Raw genomic sequence first — 22,185 nt, 5'->3', positions numbered from 1 at the left:
TAAGGCCAAAGCAAGTAGGAAAGGCCAGGAGAAGGGGGAGGGGTTACTAGAAGTTGGAAGCTCAGAGTTTGGGTGGGGTGGCAATTAGGAAGTTAGAGGGGTACAGGTTTCACAGAATGATGTAAAGAAAAACTTCCTAAAAATTTAGTGCTATCCAGAAATGCACTGGACTTAGAAGTTGAAGAATTTCTTCTTTGAAGAATGCGTTTGAGCAGAACTGAGACCACCACATGTCAGGGACACTGCAGAGGGCATTCCTGATTCCAATACAAGTTGGACTAGACGTGAGAGCTGGATGTGTGACTGAAGATCACTTGTGGCAGTAGGATTTGCTGGCTTTGAGTAGTCAGCAGTCAAGTCCCCCTAAACCAGGCTGCCTATTTCCAGCTCTAGACTAGCTCCAGACTAACCTTTTGGTTGGGCAGCTAAGACTTGTCCAGTCAAGTTCAGCAGACAAAGTAGATTTGAAATCTGCATTTAATGCAATAATGACCAATATGTTCTACAGGTGGGTGGTAATAACAGTAACTGAATTGGCATTAACAAAACATACAGCACTTTCATTTACAGAACAAGCTCTATTTTGTCTCCAGGAGCATCTTCAGAAACACCTGGGCCAAAGTCTCCTCTAGAACGTCACAATGTCAGACTCACAAGGACAGATGAGAGCAGACTGGGGTGTGAGAAGGGCCCTAATGTCTCAACTCTCAGGCCCCTGCTGCTTAACGGGACAAACACAACACACAGCCCATCTACATCACACTCATCAGCCATCAGCCCCCCAGCAGAGCTAGAAAAATACTGTTCTGGTTTGTAAAACTAACAGAATGGCACGTGGTGTGTAAGGGGTCCCAGAGCCAGGGCCCCAGCCTTGTTTTGATACATCCAAAACTCAAGAGTCAGCAAAGCCCCTGGACTGAAGGCACACACAGCCTGTGAACCTTTTGGCATGGCTGTGACCAAAGTGGGGCAATGGATTTTGAAAGGGTCTGTAAGATCTCAAAGATTCACCTGAACTAAAAAAGTGTAATTTCAACTAGCTTCTCCATTTGGCTTCTCCGACAAGACTACATGGAATCAGTAACCCTACCCTAATCTCAAGTACAATCTCATTTTCTCTATATTTAAATTCATCCTTAAGAGCTCTGTGTGGTATACTGGGATAGGGAAGGAGAGGATGGTGAGTAGAATGATGGTGGGTCATTTCACTACCCTGACCAATGACCTGGGAAAACGAGTTCTGGTAGCCTGAAAGCAGGCAGCATGTGCTCTGTAAACATTCAGCACTGTACCCCATTCCCTGTCAGGGAGACATCCTCTAGACTCCCAACTCGAGGAGCAGTTCTGGAAGCAGATGCGCTGTGGTGAGAATCATGGTGAATATTCATGTCCTTACCTCCAAAACTCTGCCTGATGATGCCCCCCACCATGAGCTAGACCTCAAAGGACAAACCTGCAGAATATATAATTTTCCCTAAATTTTCACTCGGTGCTACTTCACTGGTGTCTCTACCATATTTTCAGTAAGATGACTCACTTAGCAGTTATTTTGGCAAATCTAACACCATCCTTTTTGGTACCACCGAGCTTACAACACATTAGAAAAGAGCATTTTATCTAAAACGGGGCTTTTGTCTCCTTCCAAAATTGGCTCGGGCTGGCATGAAAGGGGAATTCTCAGATTCTTCCTGTGTTCCCGCCTAATTTGGGACAAAGTGTGACTCTTAATTTGAACAGCTGATAACAGCAGAAACAATGTATACAAATGATGAAAAGATATCCACACAGTCATGGTCAGGGCATATAATGCTGGGTGTCAAAGTCAATAAATATCTATTTAATTCTCTCTCCTCAGTTCGTTCAGATTTATCGAAATCACCACTGAAGACAAGACGTTGACAGTCTTCAGTACCCCAAGAAATTCCTACAAATAAATTCTAGGCCTGAAGATGTGTCATCTGGGCTGCCAGAGAAACCTCATTGTGTCCGGAGTTGATAGTCTACAAGAGAGATAATTGAGAAAAAGTGAGATGAGCTTACAAGTTCACTGATAACTGCTATTTATCTCCTTCTGCTCTCCCACTTCCCTCTCTTTTTTATCAGTAGGTTAATGAAATACAGATGTAACCAAACAACACGTGTTTTAAAAATAAAATGATAACCACAGACCAAAGCCTAGTAAACGTGAGCAGCTCTTGGCCTCTTTCCATCTGTAAGGGCTCCACTTGGCTCTGTTCTATGCACCTCAGAGCCCCTTGTAATACTATTCTGCCTATGTCCAGATTTTCTGGAGACAACTAATGACATTTGAGAACCTGTGTCAACACAAAGATCTTTCTCACTCTAAGACAAAGTAAGAATGAGTGGGGAGCCTGGAAGATGGATCAAACAGGAGAAAACACAGACTACTGTGTGCTGACAGATACATATCTCAATGCTCTATACTACGGTATGGAAAAACCAGGAGTGAACTGGAGAAAGACATCAATGGATCTATGATTTTCCTGATTTGGTCACTGTTTAATGATACAGATCATGACCTGATCTTTCTTTTTAATCCTGTGAAATTCTTGTCCATACCCAGTCATAAATCCTTTTTAGGAGGTACACCCAAGGTGCCAGAGGCTTTCCTCTAGGCTTGTTAACCTCACATAGGTACCACTGTAGCCCTTATGCTGTCCGTTATTCCTTGTTCTTCTGACATGACTGCACCACCTCCTTTTCTGGTAATACATCTCTTGGAAGGTCTATTTTTCAGTATTTCTTGGGCATGTCATGTTTGGTAATATATCGTAGCCTATTTATGGCCACCATTCATCTTTCCTCTACCCTTTTGTGTCACCCAAATTTCTGATCTACAATCCCTAGTTTGTAATATTTCATGATATTTAGTCACATGGTATCAACAGAACAATATTGGTGTGAAAAGATGAGTGTATAAGGAAGCAGCTTAGGGTGGTTATTTTCCCAAACATACTATAACATGTTCTCTCTTCTCTTCAGTTCCAAACTCAGCTCACTTTCCATCTGCAATACCTATTTTTCAACCATCTGTTATCTTTCCTCCCTTTTAAATATTTTGATAGGTCATGTCCAAATGCTTCCACACTTGTGTTGCCTACAACACAGAACCCTTCTGTGTGTATTTGGTCTGGTTCAGCTGTTTTTTGCGATCTCATTTTCTTAAATAACACTTCATCGTGTAGCCCATGAGGGATTAAGCTGTTGAATCCAAAATCACAAAGTTCCACTGTCACTGATGACTAAACTAGGTAACTAAGAATACTGGTAGATTCTGGTTCCTTTTTTTTTTTTTTTTTTCCTATTTGTTTTTCTCCATCTAATTTCATCTACACATGCTCCTAGGTTGATTTTACTTAATTGTCTTATGCCAAGCCTTCTGCAATCTCTTTCCTCCCTTCTACCAGTCTGAACTTTATAAAGAGGAAATCCAGCCCAGTCTTCTATTTTGTTCCTCTGCAATATTTTGCACAAGTTTATGTTATTAGCCAACATTACACTTGACTGTCATATTTCTTCTTGGCAAGAATATCAAGTGTTGACAGGCTGAGGAAGTTTCTGGGCTCCTCTGGTCTCTTTGTCATGACGATTACTCTTCGATCAGTTAAATTTCAGTAGAAAATATTTTCTCCTTCATCCATTTCCCAGCATCAATAGCTTGTGTGAGCTGAAATTGTTGTAAGGGTTTGCAATGTCTTCTCAAATTTATTCTTTTTTCTTGTTTATTACTGATTTTGACCTTTAGTCTAACTAGTTATTCTGAATACACACTAACAGCTGACTCAGCAATGAAGCCCCCACCCCCACCAGTAACCAGTTATTTTCTGTTAAGAGAAACAATTTCAAATTTTGTGATGCCATTTAGTACTGCTACGTCCAGTACCTTCTAATATCTTCTGGAAGAAAATATTCATGATTTCTAGGCATGAATAGCCTTTGACCTTTTTCATTTTTGAATCCTGAACCATACTGTTTGTCCTGGTCTCCCATGCCTATCTTTGCAATGAAGTAACAGAATCTTTCCTCTCTCTACCCCTCTCTGTGTATGCGTGTATATGTATGTATGTGCGTGTGGGTGTGTATGTATATCCATCTGCTGTCTTTGTTTGCAGGACTTCTTTAGTTCTCCATAGAATTTCTCTGCCTCTTCACTGAATTTCTCTACTTCATTCCTGGCAACATATATGGCTACAAAAACTGCTATATTTTCTTGCTGCTTGTCTTGCTTATATTTATCATGAAGACCTCAAGGTGAGATAACTAAATATTCCATGATGTTCTGTTTCTTTTTGCCTTTGCATACAAAATAAAACCAGTTTTACCAAGTCCTTTATTCACGTCTTAAAGGAGAATGTGTAAGGGATGTTGCATGTGTGCGTCTGTCTTTATTTATGATGAGTAATGTCAACACTGACATGGTTTCCTTCTGAGCTGCACAGAAGAGCTTTAAGGACAACGACTTTCAGGGTTTTAATTAGATCATCAGTCACAAATATACAGTGTGACCCCAAAGTATGGACTACATCCCTAAAATATGATCCCTCTGAAAGGAAAAACAAAAATGGCATACTTTCACTGTAAGCCACACTCAAGTTTTATAAAAGTCAGATTACAGAAAAAAGCATGGCATATCTTTGGATCATATTGGTTGTGAAGCATGAGAAGAAGGGACCTCTCTATCTATAACGTTCCTGGAACTTAGATGTGGGAAACTGACAGCCCCTCAGGTACAGCAACCTGATGAGCCCCACACCGGGCAGGGTTTGGGTCCCAGCTCCAACACTTAATGGTTGTGGATAAGTCACTTTTCCTAAAGTGAGGACTATAACCTCTGCTTAGCTTCCCTAAAAGGGTTTGTGAGGCTCAAGTGAGATGAATGTGTGCTTTGAAAGTACTTTGTGAACTCATACATGCTAACAAATGTGAGTTATGATCATGGGGGTGGGGGAAAGGGTAATGCTAATGCCAAAGGATCTGAGACAGGATCAGCCAGACTAACCCAACTTACCTCCATTCTGGGTGATGTACCGAACCCAAGGCAAAGCTTGGTAACCACTCTTTTCAATGATCTTCAGGTAACGTACCTGCAGGGCCCAAGAACAAACAAGGAACATTTACCTATCTTCAGCAGAATACAGTACTACCTTTTTGGTGACAGCCTGCTTTCCTCCTGAAAGAAGAGCTCACTTAACTCCAGAATTTGGAAATGCTAAGCAAATGTTTCATTGTAAGCAAATGCAGAAGTATGGAAAAGCAGTCAAGCACATGGTCCTTTATTTTTAAAACACTGAGATAACCCAATGATAACCTGCTTCAATAGGTAGCATATGGATGAAGGAACCATGCATGACCTCTCACCAGGACAGTGTCTAGGAAACAGTCTCTGACGGGTAGCCAGGTAACCATGCTCTAGTCTTGGCTCTGCCACTAGCTAGCTCCCTGCATGGACTTTCAGCAAGCAACTCTACCTCTCTGGATCTCAGTTTTCTCATCTATAAAATGAGAAAGTGAGACTAAATCTCTAAGATCCCTCCCAGTTCTGACACTCTCTGGACCCTCCCAGCTCTGAAATTCCATGTTCTAAATGCCCTCCAGGTTCTAACATTCCCTTGTTCTAGGGAGTCCTCCCAGATCTGGCATTCTATGTGCTAAGGGTCTGGACCTTCTACATTCCTCTCAGCTCTGCCATTTTGTGCTTTGATGCTTTCAGGGCTTTAAATTACTAACTAGTATTAGAAATTCTTATCTGAAACAGCTTTTAGCCTCTTCACTCCCACAGCCCTGTCCCCCTTTTCCAATTAGATCTATCCTTTTCCTTTGAAAAAGAACTTGTAGTACCAGCAAGTAACAATATGAATATCCCCCCCCCCCACACCACCCTGCCTTGGATACACTTCCAACAACTTTATAGCACCCCTATAAAGACCTGTATCCCTGAGGTGGTGAAGTATGGAATTTCAAACTTGACACTTATGGGTGGTTTTCCTTCTTTGTCCTCAGCTTCAACGCTGGGCAGGCCAAAGTGAGCTCTCATCAGATACTCCTTCCCTCCCTATGCAGAGAGGAGAGAAAGATGAAAGAGTAAATACTGAAACAGATGCAAATTTAGTCAACAGTCTCACCCCAAACCTTGATCATATTTTTGGCCGGCCTAAGTATTGCTTTAGAGTAATAAATTCACTGGGAAAAGTCCAAGAACGAGCACACCATTTCTCACTTGCAATGGCTGTATGGAAGTGAGTCATTCTCATGTACCATGCTTGCTTTCAAACTTTCTGCCAGTTTTACTCCCCCTCCCCCCCCCAAAAAATAGCTGGAGTTATGTCTATAGCTGGCACCTGATAGAGGAGGAGGCAAAAGCTGAATATGAATGGTGGTCACATGCAGGCACATTAGGCTAAAGATATAGGAATGATCTTCTGAAGGGATCTGTAGGACCTGGTCCACTTTAGACACAAACCTCTAAATGGAAGTCAACCAGCTGGGTTGAAACCTCCTTGGTTTGATGAAATCTGCACTAAGTGCTGATGTTTCCAGCCTAATTGAGTCAGACCCTCTCCAAACTCCCAGCTGACTCCAGGTAGAGACAAATAGAAAAAGCAAAGGGAGAACAAAATCTTCCTATGTGATCCCCAAACCCTGCTGCTGAAGCCCAGCAGTGGTTCCCCTAAGACCTAACAAGAGAGGCCCAGATGCTCTGGCTGTATACTTGAGGGCTTCCATACCTGGCACTGCCCCGTCTTTCCAGTATTCTACTCTGTGCTCTGACTGGAAGGGACTTGTGCTTTACTTGCCAGCTATGGCCAACACAACTCTCTATACCTAGAATTCCTTCTCCACAAACCCGTCCTGACCTGTGGAAATCTTATCCCTCTCTCAGTTCAAAAGTACAGCTCAACTGCCTTCCTTCATTTTAATTTTTTCTTCCTTGGGTCTCTGAGTTCACATTTTTTTTTTTTATTTTGCATCCCAAATCCATAGCTCTGCACTCAGTAGCTGTGCTACCCTGGAGAAGTCAGTGAACCTCTCTGGGCCTCAGTTTTATATCCATATAATAGGGACAACAGTTATACTGCTTACTTCTAGAGAAAAGCTCTCTGTAAACTTTAATGTGCTATTACAATGGAAACTGGGATTATGATTTTTCATTATAGTTATCTTTCATTCTTAGCTTCCTTACTAATCTAGAAACTTCTAGAAAACAAGGAATGGGTCTTATTATCAGTCTACATATATGTTTCCTCATTAATGTAAGTTCCTTGAGGGCAAGGACTGGATTTGCTTTTGTATTTACACGAAATATCTCCAGTGCTCAGCACAGAACTGAGCACAAAGTAAGTGCTTAATAAATGTTTTTTCATTCATTCAGTCATTTAGTCTCCTTATTTCCTTTTGTGCCAATCACGGACTCTGCATGCAGCAGGTACTTAATAAATGTGCTGATCTGAGCCTTCCTCATTCAGACTGTGGGGGAAGGGATTAGTGAAAAGTCTGAATTTTCAATTTAGAATTCATTTCTGGGTATATACAGCAACAATGGGCCAAGATGACAATATATAGATAAACTGGGCTATCATCAAGGCCTCACAACCAGCCACTCTCTTGGTGCACTTGAAAAGTTGTTTGAGAGTCTTAAACAGGGGAAACACATAATGGATGGGGCTAAATTTCAGCTTTTAGATGGAGAAAAAGTGCTACCAGTTTGGGACCGAAGTACCTACTCACCGGGAAGGATTTAATTGACCAAACAATTTCACTGTTCTCTGGGACCCACTTGACGTTCCCCACAGTGGTTTTGAACTTTGGCGAGTCGGCATCGTTGGGCACAGGGATGTGGATCTCCACATTGTTTGCAGTCGATCGGCGTTTAAACTGGCTCTTTGCCTATAGAAAGTCCACAAACAAGCTAAGCTTTCTTAGCACAGGATAAAAGCAAGATCCACCACCCCCACTCCTTTATTGCAACTTGTTCTTTGCAAGCCATGAAGGGATGTGACTGCAGCTGTGGTCAGGAAATTGAGCAAGGAGGGAAGCTTTTTTCTGAGTAATATTATGAAAAGAATGGTGTTGGGCAGGGGGAGAAACATTTAGTAAATATATGCCAGAAAAGTGAAATTAAATCCCTACATGTTTGGCTTCTATTCAAGCCTTTGTGGATTAAAAAACAAACTAAATTGGGTCTTTGTGTTATTTTCACTGTGTGACTAAGAGTTAAAGACCTGCCTCTGAGCCCCAGCTCCAACACGTCTCAGCTGTGTGACCTTGAGCAAGTCCTTTCATATTTGTTATGTTTATGTTCATGAGCGAATAAAATGAATAAAAGCTGTTTTTTCATTTGGCATAAATAAAGGAAACTTGGAAATGCCCCATGAGACAAAGCAACTGGCTATGACCTACGATAGGATCTCCTCTGGAAAATTCAGCCCTCCACATAAGTGGCTCCTTCTTCTTTACGTGAGTTGCCCTGCTCACATAATCTTCACTCGAACAATCCCGGTGAGGACTGAGATCCATCCCGCACCCCACTGATGATGGGGAGCTCTCTGCTCACAAGGGAGCCTGTCTGTTTTTCCATGGTTCTAGCTGGTTACACAGTGACTTCCAATACTGGGCAGCCAATAACCTGCCTCCCTGTAACTCTCACCTCTGTCATAGTGCTCTATCTAGAACAAGTCCACTTTGTCTTTCACATGACGGCCCTTGGGGAAGCCCTGCCTTCGCAGTCTCCTTCTTGCCAGGCTAAACATTCCCTGTTCCTTCAACTGAATCTCATATGCCATGGTATATGAGCACTGGGCAGGTACCTCTGGGCATGACTCACTTTTTGTAATCCATTAGGGACTCATTAAGTGTCCAGGAACTGCGGCTGAGCTGTGATGTCAGGTCAGGTGACGTCAACTCAAATTCTGGCTCTGATACTTAACAGCTATGAGATCCTGGGCAAGTCACAAACTTCCTGGAGCCTCCATTTATTAGTAAAACAGGGATAATTATATATGTATATATATATATATGTACACATTATCTACAACAAGGCTAAGAGGAAAACATTTTTAAAAGCTATAGAAATGTGAGTTATTCATAGTAGTGGTAATAATAATGATAAATATCATTACTATACTAATTATAATCTATAGCTCAATTTACATGGGTGAGATAAGCCTTGAGTTAAAATTCTCCTTTGAGGGACAAGAGAAATTGCCTACCATTTTCAAAGCAAACTGTCCCTTACCTCACAGGACAGTTGGGAGAAAAGTGCTTTGTAAACCCTAAACTGTTATAGAAATGGGAGCTATTACTAAAACTACCACTTCAACCAATAAAAGAATGGATTAAAAGTGAAATCTGTGCTTTGTCTGGTGGGCAGGATTCATTTAAAGCTGACCAGATTTCTGAAGGGGCAACTGACCTTAATCATGTACTCGATGCGGCTGTGGGAATGTTTTTCAATTACAGATTCGATCCATATCAAGGGCTTTACCTGGAAGGAGACACAAAGACCATGAAAGAGATGAGTCTGATTTTAGTAGCAATTTAACTCTTGTCAGAAACAGACACCTCAAAACTGTCTGATACAAGACAACATATCTGGCAAACTGGTCTAAGACAGGGAAAAATCAGCTTGGCTGTTTTCACAGAATTGGTGCTGGTAGCTTTATAGAAAGGCTCAGAGTTTCATGAAGGTTGACATGTAAGAAATGAAAGATCCTCACTTAGTCACCAATTTTCCATTTGTTCAGTACTGCACCCTCTGAAGAAGTCAGGCTGCCCAAAGTGGTCCTTTTGGCTTCCTCCTTCCTGAGCATTTACACCCAGACCTCATGGCTTTCTTCATCCTCCTCCCACCAAGGTCAACATTTTCCTTCAGGGTATGAGGAGAAATGTTGCTGTTCTAGAAAATAACGTCTGTATCACACAATGTAGCATGTGAATCTGGAATGCCCAGCTTCCTTCCCCAGGGATTCCCCTACTAGAGCCATATTTAGAGCTGTCCTATTTATAGTAACAAAGAACTGGGAACAATGGTACCCAAGGACTAGAATGTTCAATCACTGAGCTATAGCTAAACCAGCTGTGGTATAGTAAAAGCACATACAATTACTGTGCTGTAAAAAGGATAAACATAGAGAAATATGGAGACTTATGACAAAGGGTTGCAGAAAAACAAAGCAGAAAAATATAAACAAATTAATTACAACTATATTAAAAAATTCACTAGCAACAAAACAGTTCACTGGTAGAAAAGAAATTGGAATGGAACAAAGAGCAAGCAAACTGTTGCTATTATTTTACTCAAGTTTATAGTACTATTCCTTCCCCTTTTTACTTAAAATGTAAATAGTTTAGATTCGACGGTTTTTATTGGAGGTTTTATTTCATATTTTTATGTGATGACTTATTAAATCTCTTTTTTTTATTAACTTCTTTTTAGTTTTCAACATTCACTTCCCTGAATTTTAAATTTGCTCTACCTCCCTCCCATTTCCTCCTCCCGAAGATGGTGTATAATCTGATATAGACTTTACTTATAAATTTTTATTAAACATATTTTCACATCAGTCATGTTGTATAGAAGAATTAGAATGAATGGGAGGAAACACAAGAAAGAAAAAAAGAGCAAATAGCATGCTTTGATTGATTTAAATTTCTAAGAAAAATCATTTGTATGAGATAACACTGATTTGTATCATTCTCTATTTTACTTTTATACCTTGTCTCCCCACAGTGAGGAATACTCCAGAAGGATGAATACTAGGTCAAGAAACTGGTCTCCTATGAACGCAGTTAAGGTGTGACTCAATTTACCTATACCTGATTATCCCTAGGTCCATGGGATTTCTGAACCTGCCAGGCTTAGCTTGCAGCCAAAACTCATGGCCAGAGCTCCCAGTTTGTTACCATCTGTCTGATTATCTCTTTAGGCTGGTGCTTTAATACATTAATTACAAACCACTCTTATCTATTCATTAAACAGTTTCCCAGAATGGCTAAGCAAAGCCCTACTGGCAGAGATGGCTGGCTGCCTCCCCAGTCAGGAGAAAGCATATCTACAGCACTCCTTGGGACACATGGATGTCTATGTCATGTTGATCAACAACTGGCAAGACATTCCTTGTTTCTTCTCTGTCTCAGAGGACACTTTGTAGTTAGATCTTGGTGAAGTACAAGGCATTGCTTACCTTTTTAACTAAAGTTCACCATCATTGCCACCATACCCTAGCCCAGGCATACTTACGTGGGTGTTGAGGCGATAAGACATCAGCTCAAATTCTCCATCAGGGGGGATGAAAGAAATCGTGCGGTCATTCTCAAAGCGGGAGAGGCGCACACACTGGTGGAATTTCACATCTTCCAACTCTACTGACTTACTTTTTCCACCTGGAGGACAGCAAGGACAGAATGTGAGGAAAAGAAGCAGCCAAGAGGACAGGACAGTGCCTGGTACATAGTAAACATTTAATACATTTTATTGACTGTCTGAGAAGAATGAATATTGGACTGTGACCTGAGTCCCCATCCTGGCTGAACTGCTGATTAGCTGTGTGACAAGTCATGTCTCTTTTGTGGGCCTCATTTCTCTCACCTGAAAAAGGAGATGCCTGGACTAGATGATCTTATTTATGGAGTAAACCATATAAAATATGCTAAATTTAACTTAGTAAGACTTACTGACAAAGCTAATCTGGAATAGACAAAATGTATATCATATTCGACTTGTAAACAGTTTCACAGTTTTTACATGTATATAGCAATTCCAAACAACCTAGTAAAAGCCCAATTTTAAAGAAAAAATAAAAGTAATTTGTACAAAGTGCCATCCTGAACAATGAACACTTCAAAAGAGCTTGAGATCAGTTTCTTCCTATGGATAAGCAAATAATTGCCTTAAAATCTCATTCCTATCATTTATTTGCTTAGCAAATTCTTCTTTCTAGGGTAGAAAGGTTTTCTTCCACCTATTACTTTTCTGGAACAGCGAAGAGGGTGTCACGCTCACCTCTAAGAATCAGAGGCTCATTTTCCTACCAAAGGAAAAACTAAGTCCTTATACAGCAGCGACATAGTCAAGAGGAAACATGGAGAAGGAGCTCATAAAGAGGCCACTGGTGTGTATACTCACGCCCTGTATTATCGAAGAGAACTTTGTCGTTGAGGCCCAGGCGTAGTTCTGGCATCCCTGAGAGAAACACCCTCATCTTAATGGAGCCCACAATCTCACTACGAAGGACATTCCCATTGGCACTGACCTATGTGAGGAATCAAGCAGGTGAGGTAAAACTGTTGTGAGATGGATCAAAAAAGCCTTTGTACATTAATATAATGAAATTAGATCAATCAATCAACAAGCATTTAACAAGTTATTACTATGTGCCAGGTATTGTGAGAAGTGCCAAAGATTCCAAGGAAGGCAAAAACATAATCCTTGTCCTCAAGGAACAAACATTCTTATGGGAAAAGACAACATGCAAAAAGATGTACATGAGATATATCCAGCATAAATGGAAAGTAATCTCAGAGGGAAGGTACTAGTAATAGGTGGTGGTATCTGGGACAGATCTTAAGATGGCATAGAGTTTGACAAGTCTGACTGGGCTTTCAATAAAATAGGATCATTTCTATGCAGATGACCCCCATATCTACCTATCCAGCCTTCACCTCTCACCTGAGCTCTAGTCCCACACCACCAATTGTCCGCTGGACACTCCACCTGGATGTCTCATAGGCATCTCGACCTCACCAGGTCCAAAACAGAACTCATTAGGCTTTCCCTTTGAACCCATTCTCTTCTCCTGACTTCACTATTTCTGCTAAGGTAACATCCAAGGGGTTGCCAAGTATTGTTGACGGAAATGGAAACTTGGAGAAGGAAAGTGACTAGTAAGTATCAAAGGCAAGATTCCAATCCAAGTCTTCTGACCACACAAATCTAATAATTTTCCTACTTTTGCTTCAGAAAAAAAAGACCCTCTCTTTCTAGTCAAAAACAAGCCATTCATCCAAATTTGGACAAATACATAAAATTATTCTTGCCTGATTTTACACAGAAATAAATCGTCCTCTAAGATTTTTGTGGGACTGTCTTCCATTCTATGCGGAAAGGGCAAATGGTGGTGGTTGGTGAAAACTCCAAATTTCTTCTAGTCTCAGTGTCACATGTTCCAGTGTTCCCACCTCTCTAAGCTGGATAGAAGTCAGTTTAAGGAAGAACAAATTGTACTTTCAGCTTGGTATTGGGTTAGAAAAATTAAGTTCAGGCAGAATAGGTGGGAAGAGAGCAGAGATTATTTCGATTCCTTCCTTGCTTCCCAAACTTTGGGAACCCTTTCCTTTCATGCCACACTGATACTGACACTGAGTGAAGCAGGCTTAATGTAGGTCTTGGTCATCTAGATGTGGTTTTATAGAACATAACAACTAAAGAGGACCTTGGAAATCATGACCTACCACCTTATCTTCTAGATGGAGGACCAGAAAAAAAAAAAGGAACATGGCTCAGTTGCACAGCTAGCAAGATTCAGAATCAGGGTTCAGACCCGGGTTCATGACTTTTAGTTCCGCAATCTCAACCAAACAAGGGACAGGATAAAGAGGATCACAGATGATAAAATGGACAATTTTGATAACATGTAACTTAAAAGTTTCTGCACAAACATGCAGCCAAAATTAGAAGAGGAGCAGGTAATTAGGGAAAAATATCTTTTCAGCAGGTTTCTCTGATAAAAATCTCATTTCCAAGGTATGTAAGGTCCTGACTTAAATTTAGAAGACTAAAGGGTGATTCCCTAATTGGGAAATGATTAAAGGATAAAAATAAGAAGTTTTCAAAGAAGGAAATCCAAGCTATCTATAGTCATATAAAAAAAATCATTAATATTTATAGAAGTGTCAATTAAAGCAACTTTGAAGTTCCACTTCATACCCATCAGACTGATAAAACTGACAAAAAAAGGAAAATGACAAATGTTGGTTAGACTGCAGTAAAGGAGGCACATTAATGCACTACGGGTGGATCTGTGAATTAATACGGTCACTCTGGAAAATAAACTGGAATTCTGCCCCAATAGCGGCAAAACTGTACTTGACTCAGCAATCTTGTAACTGATACTCCAAAGAAATCAAATTAAGAGGAAAAAATATTTATAGTATCTCTTTTTGTAGTAACAAAAAATTGGATAATAAGGGATGCCCATCATTTGGGGAATGGCTGAACAAATTACGCTATGTGCCAAAAGAATGAAATGGGGTGGTAGAGCGAAACCTGGGGAGACTTGTATGAACTGTTGAAGAGCGAAATGAACAGAACAAGAACAAATTTATGCAATATCGACAACTCTGTAAAAACCAACAACGTTGAAAGATGTAAAACTCTGATCTGGTCAATGACCAACCATGATGCTAGAAGACAAATGATGAAATACAACATGCTACCACTGCCTGACAGAAAGGTGATGGACTCAGAGTGCAGATGAGACATATCTTTTTGGATGTGGCCAAGGCAGGAATCTCGTTTGACTATGCATATTTGTTACAAGAGGTCTTTTTCTTTTTTTCCCCAGAGGCGCAGGATGGGAGAGAAAAAATATTTTTGTTAACTGAAGAAATTAAAATTTAATAAACAACCAGAACAAATTTTAGCGCTCTTTCCACTGCGGATCCACTTGGAGATGTCTTAGGCATCGGCAGATGTACTAGTTTGCAAAGTTTAGTAGCTTTTATTTTCATTTTTAAAAATGCAAGTAAATCAATGGACTTACCAAAAGGTTAACAGACTCTATGACGTCCAGGAACACCTCATTCTTTCTGTACTTGATTCCCTCAGATCTCCAAGACACAGCATTGGTGACCGTGGCTGGTGGACGTGGGGCTCCAGTTTCTAGTTTGTGGCCTTCCTGAGTGATGTATCTTTGTAATCAAATGATTAGTATTAAGGAAGTATGACTAACACAGAAATAGTAATTTCAGTCACTGACTTAATGCTACATTTCAAGAAGTGAACAAAGGAAGCTCTTGGCACCCTAGAAATAGCCTAGTGCACAGAATGATAGAACAGAACCTTAGACTTGGAAGGTGGTTTACAGGGATTTAGTCTAGATGCCCTCTCTTCATCTACCTAAGCTCTAGGAAAGAGAAGCTTAGTTTTTGGTTTTCCCAAGTCAAAAGACGTCACTTAATCCATGACTTGATCTGACTGCCAATAAAGAAACTTACGAGAGAAAGATAAAACCTAACGAAAACATTCTGACGGCGTAAAGCATCATGGCAATTGAAGGCATCAACTCCACATTAAATTGTGCCCAAGTGCCCCAATATGAGTCTATTCAAACCCTTCAAGGATGGCATATGAAAGATTAGGAGACAAACAGTGTTTCTAAGGCTGTATCAGTAACACTGGGATACCAATATGCATTGCTTCAGGATTTTGAGAAGCTGTCATTTGATGGTACAGGGGCTGACTCAGATCAAAGCCCCTCTTCAAATGTGATAGAGTTCGTAAATTGCTGTGGCTGAAAAGGACTCTCTCTACACGTAGGCTAGGGCTGGCCTGAAAGACACAAAGTCCATTGTCCCCTAGGCCATGCCTGTCAGGACCTGCCATGGAAAGGTTACTTCCATGCTACAAGAAGGAACTGGAAGAGATTACATACATCTGGCTACTGATACTCACTCTTGCAAAATTTTGCTGTCAGTGGTTTGCGGGTATCCAAAATCCATTAATTCATCTAGTAATTCATAAATAATAACAAAATTATCACGAATGCTTTCTTCTTCCAACTCTTTGAAATATTCAGAAAACACCTAAAATGAAAGAGAGAGAAAAATAGATAAAAAATCACAGCTGATTTTCCTACATATATCTTTGATTCTACAACTTGGAAAGGAACTTTGTAGTCTGGCCTATGTGTCACTCTTCAATCATCTGTACTTGGGACAATGATACATTTAATTTCTTCAGTTCTATGTTGAGGATGGAACATCAAGTAGCAGGATGAAAAGTTCAACCCTGGCTAGAAGGCAGAGAACTGGCTGGTCTAAAAACTTGGTCAGCAGCACACTCTCCTGCAGACACCTGTGTCCCCTTCTTTCTAGATGCTTCTTTTCTTTTATCACCTTTAGGAGACCCTATGACTGTCAAATCTAGACCTCTGACAAATATGTCATCTCTGTAATGTGCTGTTCCTTCCTGATCACCTTTCCTAATTCTCAGTTAAGCCCTCATAACCTAGACTACTGTAATAGTCTGTCAACCTCTTTCTCTGCCTCAGGCTCTATCATCTCATTTCCTAATTAATGCTTAGATCTGATTAAATCTCCTCCCCTTGCTCAAAAGCCTTCAGCAATGTGCTCTTGCTTATCAAATAAGAAAATCCATTTCCAAACCTGGTATTTAAGGCTTCTAGTACTACCCTACTCCTAATGAGTATCAGGTCACTGGATCCAGATGGCTCTGGAGAAGAAAGTGAGGTTGGTGACCTCGCACAGCCCTCCCTCACTCAAATCAAAGTCAACAGCAAGTCATGTCATCAACTTTGCCAGTCTTATTTCCCAGTGCTCTCCTATATATATTATTATTGTTATTCTTATTTTTATTGTATGTTAAGGCTCCCCTCAACTCACGCTGCCATTTCTTGCCTCTGTTGGTTCAGGCCATTTCTTAGGCCTAGAACAACATTCCACTTCCGGCCTCCACCTCCGCCTTCCAAGAAACTTTTTATTTTCCTCCCTCAGGGAACACTGCCAAAGAGCTTTCTCACTCATTCTCACTCGCATCCCCACTCCACTATCATCTTCCAGTTCAAACCATTCCCTATTACAATCCTCTACTCCACCACTGCAGGACTCTTGTCAAAGTCCAAGGTGCAACTTTTGTAGAGTACTGCCCCCTGGGGGACAAAGGGCATATGACAAGGGTCATATGGAGGTTGGCTGTGCAGAGTGAAACAAGTTATATTTTCTGGGAAAGGAAAACCCAATTCCCCAATTTGCCACTTACCTGTACTACCTTGTAAAGAAAGGCAAACACTAGAGACACACAGGCATTTTTCTTAGATGTTGCAACCACTGACAGAAAACCTATTAAGGAGCCTTCAAAGGGAGTACATTTGGAAAGGTCTGATAATCATTTACTCTGCCACAGGCCAAATGACCTGATGGAATTGTTGTGGTAACTCAGATCACATTGTAGATCAATCATCAACAGGACATATGTGACCGTGGCCCCTAAATGCTTCAAAGAGGAGGGCACAGATCACATGAAACCCTCTCCCTAACCTCTAAGGACTGGTTCAAGCCTCATGTCTATCAGAATGCCCCCTAGAATTTACCCCCTTCTCCTTCCCAGTCTGTGATTCTCCCTTTCTTTTTACGTCCCTATATGTAAGTGTTAAAGCACTTGTGTTCAGGTTGTGATCTGCTGCTTTATCATGTGCCTGCTGACAAAAGGTGGTGCGGTGCAGTGGCAAGCTCGAGGTCTGTGCTCTGGGGCTGTTACTCACTCCATGGGGACCTAGGGGAGTCACTTTGCTTTTCGGAACTTCAATTTCCTCACCTGTAAAATGGGATTAGTAATTCCTAATTGGCTAGTTGAGAGGGGGTGACAAAAATCTAAAGCATTACTACCTACTCACCATGAGGAAAGCTATATTTATATGCTATATAAATGTATAAATTATTATTCTGGCCATTTTAGACTTTGGTTCTTGACCTGAATGTGAACCAGTCTGTGAACTTTCTTTTAAAAAATACTTTTACACTATTTCAATATCACTGGTTTCCTCAGTAATTGTATATATTCTATTTTATGCATGTAAAAGCATGATTCTGAGAAGGGGTCTGCAGACTTCACTAGGCTGCCAAAAGGGCCCACAACACACACACACAGAAGGTAAGAACTTCTGTTCTAGACAGATGTCTAGATTTTAACTCTAATCTGTACTTGCTTTAATGCTCTTTATCCTTGCAATGTGCCAGCATTGCCCTCTCATCCCCCCCGCCCCGCCCCCATCTCCCTCAGGAGCACCTTCCAGCATGGACAGCCAAGAGGCAAGGGCAAAACACATTCCATCCTGCTTCATCACTCTCCTCCCTGCCATGGTCTGGCAGGCACAGAGGACTGAGGAGATGCACTGCCCTCATGGCTGCTTAATCTCTAGCTTCTTCTATCTTCAGTATACATACTCAATCCTTATACTAATGAATATACACAATGAAAAAGGTCACACTGATGCAGTCTCCATATGAGTATAAACATTTAGGAGCTACTCAGAGCTTTCTCTTCTTGGTGCTCTATTCAGGTCTTTCTAACACCTTTCAGTTCTCCTAGATTCTTTCCTTCACACTTAGGGTCTGACCATGATGGGCATTTTAGTGGCATAGCTGTGATGAGTCAGATCTGGTCAGGAGGTCCGGTTGAGGGAGCAAGGATAATACCTGCCTGCATTATGGACTGTCCATGGATAAAAAATAATCTTTCAAGTAGGAATGGAATAGCTTTTACAGTTGAAACCTAAACATTATTCCCTAATAGTGTCAAATGCTAGATCTGTCAGGAGAAGGCCAAGCAGCTTGTTGTCATTAGTCCCTTCTCGCACAGGGCCATTTCAAGTGATGGCAGCAGAGAAGAGACAAAAAGGTTACTACTCTAACAGTTTTGGTACATGACCTGCAATAGAGAAGAAGTACAAGAAAAAAACACAAGTTGGGCTAGGCCCCACTAGGGTCATTTCTTTACACTAAAGAAGAGTTATCCTTTAATATAATCAGATCTTCGAGAATAACAAGATGCTCGAAAATAGGGCATTTACTGAGTTCAGGAACAGGTACCTTGGCTCAGACAGGAGTAAAGAGGAAGTACAAAAAAGAGTAAGGAATGTTGGGAAATAAAGTATCATTAATATGGACCTGACAAAAGAGCAAGTGTGTGTGTTTGTGTGTATATACAGAAAAAGGGCTGAGGGAGTCCATAAAATACAGAATATCAGAGATAAAAAGAACTTCAGAGATCATCTAATCCATTTTTTTTTTCATTTTATAGAGTAAGGAAATTAAGGAGAAGAGAAGGAAAGGCACCTGCCCAAGCTTACAACAAATCTGCAAATTAGTGACACTGCAGAGGATAAAACCTAGGTTCCCTACCTCCAGTCACACACCAAGGGTTCTCTTTGGGAATAATTTGGGGTCACAAGAGGTATTCTCCAAAAGGATACAATATAAATTGTTGTGTTTAATCCACATAAAACGAACTCCTCCATGGGCCAAGATGGGAGAGAGCATCCCTTCTTCTTCCTTTTCCATCAGGATTGGCATGAAATGCTCCACCTCTGACATGTCCACATCTCCTCGGTAATTTCGACAGATAAGCACCTGTAAAAGAAAAAGCATTTGATTCCATGTCCAGTTCAATCTTCTGAATCACCAAGAGTCATTATATGTTCTCTTGCTCTCTTCTGAGACTTTACTAGGGGAGACTTTATTTTACTTCCTTCAGCCCTGTCCTAAACTATTCTGACTCCCGGGTTCAAAGCCAAGACCATAGGATTCCCCTGGAAGACAAGACCTGTGTAGGCTCCAGTAAAGTAGCATTTTATTTTGAGCTCTGAGACTGCCTTATTTTGCAATCTTAGTTCTGGTCCTATCCTATGATAAATAAATCTTAACTTCCTGTTCCTCTTATTCCAATTGTTCAAAACTACTACTGCATGCCTGAGTAAAAATAAAAATCCCTTTAGCCCCTACTTCCTTGGTCCAGCTCATCCCCTTTCCCTCTCTAGTACCTATTATTCTTTGCCTGCCTGTTCTGCTGTGCCTTCACTCTATTGTTAAGCTCTCCTTCATGATGAACATTTTTCTCTGATGCTGAATGAAACCTGTCTCTCCCCTTTTCAGTGATGGCCGGTCCCTTTTCTCACACTTGAAGCATATCACCTGGCATGTAGGAAATGCCTGTCAGCTGAATGAAGACTCAAAACACCAGGACACCCCCACTGTCACTTTCAGAACCTGGCTCCACTTACCCTCGAGCAATTGTCCTAGAGCTTTCTTCTCTTTCCCTCATTTTCAAACTCCAGGAAAAAGTTATTTACACTTGTTGCCTCTACCTCTTTCTTCTCACTCATTCCTCAGAGTTTTACATTGAACCTCATTACTCAACTGAAACTGCTCTTTCCAAAGCTATTAACAATCTTTTAATTACCAGATAATACAGTTTCTCTTCAGTCTTAATCCTTGACCTCTTACCTCTCTATCTGATGTTGCTTACCACCCTCCCTTCCTGGACGTTTGTCTGAGGACCAGGTCATCCTCACCTTTACCCTTAACAGCAGAGAGCAAAAATGCTAATGTCCATTGCTCTGTGGCTGAACTCCAGCAGTGCCGGCTTTCACTTTTACTGGGAGTCCCACCATTGATTATATTCCAAGAACTGAACTGGAGTCAAGGTCAAAGACACCTCAAGCATCCCTAGAAAAACTGGCTCTGCTACTTCTTTGTGTGTGACTTTGGGTACATTTAATCGTTCTGGGCCTTAGTTCCCACCTCTGGAAAAGGAAAGAAATGAAATGATGATCCCAAAGGTCCCTTTTTAGGTGTCAATACTATTGTTAATACTCTTCCTCCATGTTCCCTTTCCCCAGCTTGTGGAAAAATGTAATACCACTGCCTTGGGAGGAAAAAGAAAGGAAGGAAGGAAGGAAGGAAGGAAGGAAGGAAGGAAGGAAGGAAGGAGAATTCTAAGGTACATGAGAATGAATTAAGGGTGGCAACCAGTCTAAGAGAGAGAACACCTTAATCTAAGTAAGGTTATTATTCCTCTTCTGCACCCTTGACCAGACTGAATTTGGGGAAATGGCTCCTTCCAAGGTGCACCTACATTTTAAATCCCTACTTTTCTGTGAGTCAATAAGTATTTATTAAAGACCTACTACAGGGCTAATCTCTGGGGATTCAAAGAAAGGCAAAAAAAGTGCCTGCTCTCAAGGAGCTCCCAGTAGAATGCAGGAGTCAACATGCAAACAACTGTTATGAACAAGCTAAGTGCAGGAGAAGTTGGAGATAATCAACAGAAGGAAGGCACTACTATTACGGGGAACCAGAAAGGTTTCTTGTAGAACAGAGATTTTGGCTGAGACATGAAGGTAGTCAGAGAAACCAGGAGGAGGAAAGGAGGAGGGAAGAATGCCAGGCACAGGGGACAGCCAAAAGAAATGTCCAGAGTTGGAAGGTGTAGTCTCTTGTTTGAGAAACAGTAAGGAGACCAGTAACACTTCACTGCAGAGTATGTTATAATGTTAATGAACAGGTCTGGAAGAGTTCTTATCAACTGCCCTTTATTAATAACAGCTGACATTCATACAGCACTTTCAAACGTTACAATATGCCTTACCTGCATGTTTCATTTGAGCCTCCTAAGAAAGAACCTTGTGCAGTAGATAGTGCAGGTTTTTACAGATAAGAAAATAGCCTCAGCGAGATTAAGTGATTTACTCAAAATCACACAGTTTGTATGTGTGATGTACATATTTGTACATAAGAGTCTTATTATCAGCAACCTCCTTGAGATAAAGTCTCAATTGTGAGATATCACTGGGTCATAGAATCATAGCTCATTAGAACATAGATTTGGATTATTGACACAGGTTAGAAAGGCATATAGTCAGTAGTTACTGACTGACTGATCAATCGACCAACCTACTCAAAAATCTCCCATCCTTTAGAAAAATTCAGGACACTGTATTTTTGGTTTGTTTTTTTTTTGCTTTAATTGCTGATAGGATTTTGGGGGAGCTAAGAAGCTAAAGAACAACCAAGTGAGTGATTTGTTTGACTGGGATGAGAGGTGAGAGGTTTGTTCTCTTTTCTTTTAGCATTTTTCTTTCTTGGTAGGAAAACAGCATGACTAGCACTGGTGCAATGTTGCAAAGCCTGTTGAGTGATCTGATCTGTAACATCAACATTGGACAATGACCAAAGCCAACATCCAATGCGTAATCCATTATTGAGACTCCTTTCCCTGGATTGCTTTTAATTTGTTCCCAAACCACAGTGAGGAGATGATTTCAGTATTTCATGCAAACAGTGAACCAACCATCACATGTATTTGTCCCTATTTCTTCAATATAAGATTCTTTTCCCTTCTGATACTCAGCATGCAGGTAGACAGAGCATTTT

At 40.9% G+C, this 22,185-nt stretch overlaps 1 protein-coding gene across 8 annotated transcripts in view; it reads right to left on the bottom strand.

Annotated features, from left to right (window-relative positions):
* Positions 1–459: 459 nt before the first annotated feature.
* The window catches only part of AP1M1 (adaptor related protein complex 1 subunit mu 1), a 28,296-nt gene continuing 6,570 nt past the window's right edge, over positions 460–22,185 (bottom strand). For 5 of the 8 annotated variants that reach the window (XM_072601240.1, XM_072601244.1, XM_072601243.1 and 2 more), the window contains exons 2-12: positions 19,227–19,383; positions 17,015–17,082; positions 15,689–15,819; positions 14,778–14,925; positions 12,143–12,269; positions 11,258–11,400; positions 9,431–9,502; positions 7,747–7,905; positions 5,948–6,073; positions 5,030–5,105; positions 460–2,000 (exon numbers count right to left, since the gene is read on the bottom strand). In XM_072601240.1, coding sequence (XP_072457341.1) covers positions 1,978–2,000; positions 5,030–5,105; positions 5,948–6,073; positions 7,747–7,905; positions 9,431–9,502; positions 11,258–11,400; positions 12,143–12,269; positions 14,778–14,925; positions 15,689–15,819; positions 17,015–17,082; positions 19,227–19,347 — 1,194 coding nt within the window. In that variant the 5' untranslated portion in view covers positions 19,348–19,383 and the 3' untranslated portion in view covers positions 460–1,977. Of the gene's footprint in view, positions 2,001–5,029; positions 5,106–5,947; positions 6,074–7,746; positions 7,906–9,430; positions 9,503–11,257; positions 11,401–12,142; positions 12,270–14,777; positions 14,926–15,688; positions 15,820–16,638; positions 16,807–17,014; positions 17,083–19,226; positions 19,384–20,033; positions 20,053–20,324; positions 20,344–22,185 lie in introns of those variants that run through there. The other 3 variants (XM_072601241.1, XM_072601242.1, XM_072601245.1) reach the window with 3 other exon arrangements.

Source organism: Notamacropus eugenii, chromosome 4 (genome assembly GCF_028372415.1).
Source record: "Notamacropus eugenii isolate mMacEug1 chromosome 4, mMacEug1.pri_v2, whole genome shotgun sequence".
In the NCBI taxonomy this organism is placed as follows: Eukaryota; Metazoa; Chordata; class Mammalia; order Diprotodontia; family Macropodidae; genus Notamacropus; species Notamacropus eugenii.
Note: the sequence above shows the minus strand (reverse complement) of the source record. Positions and strands in the feature narration are given on the sequence as shown.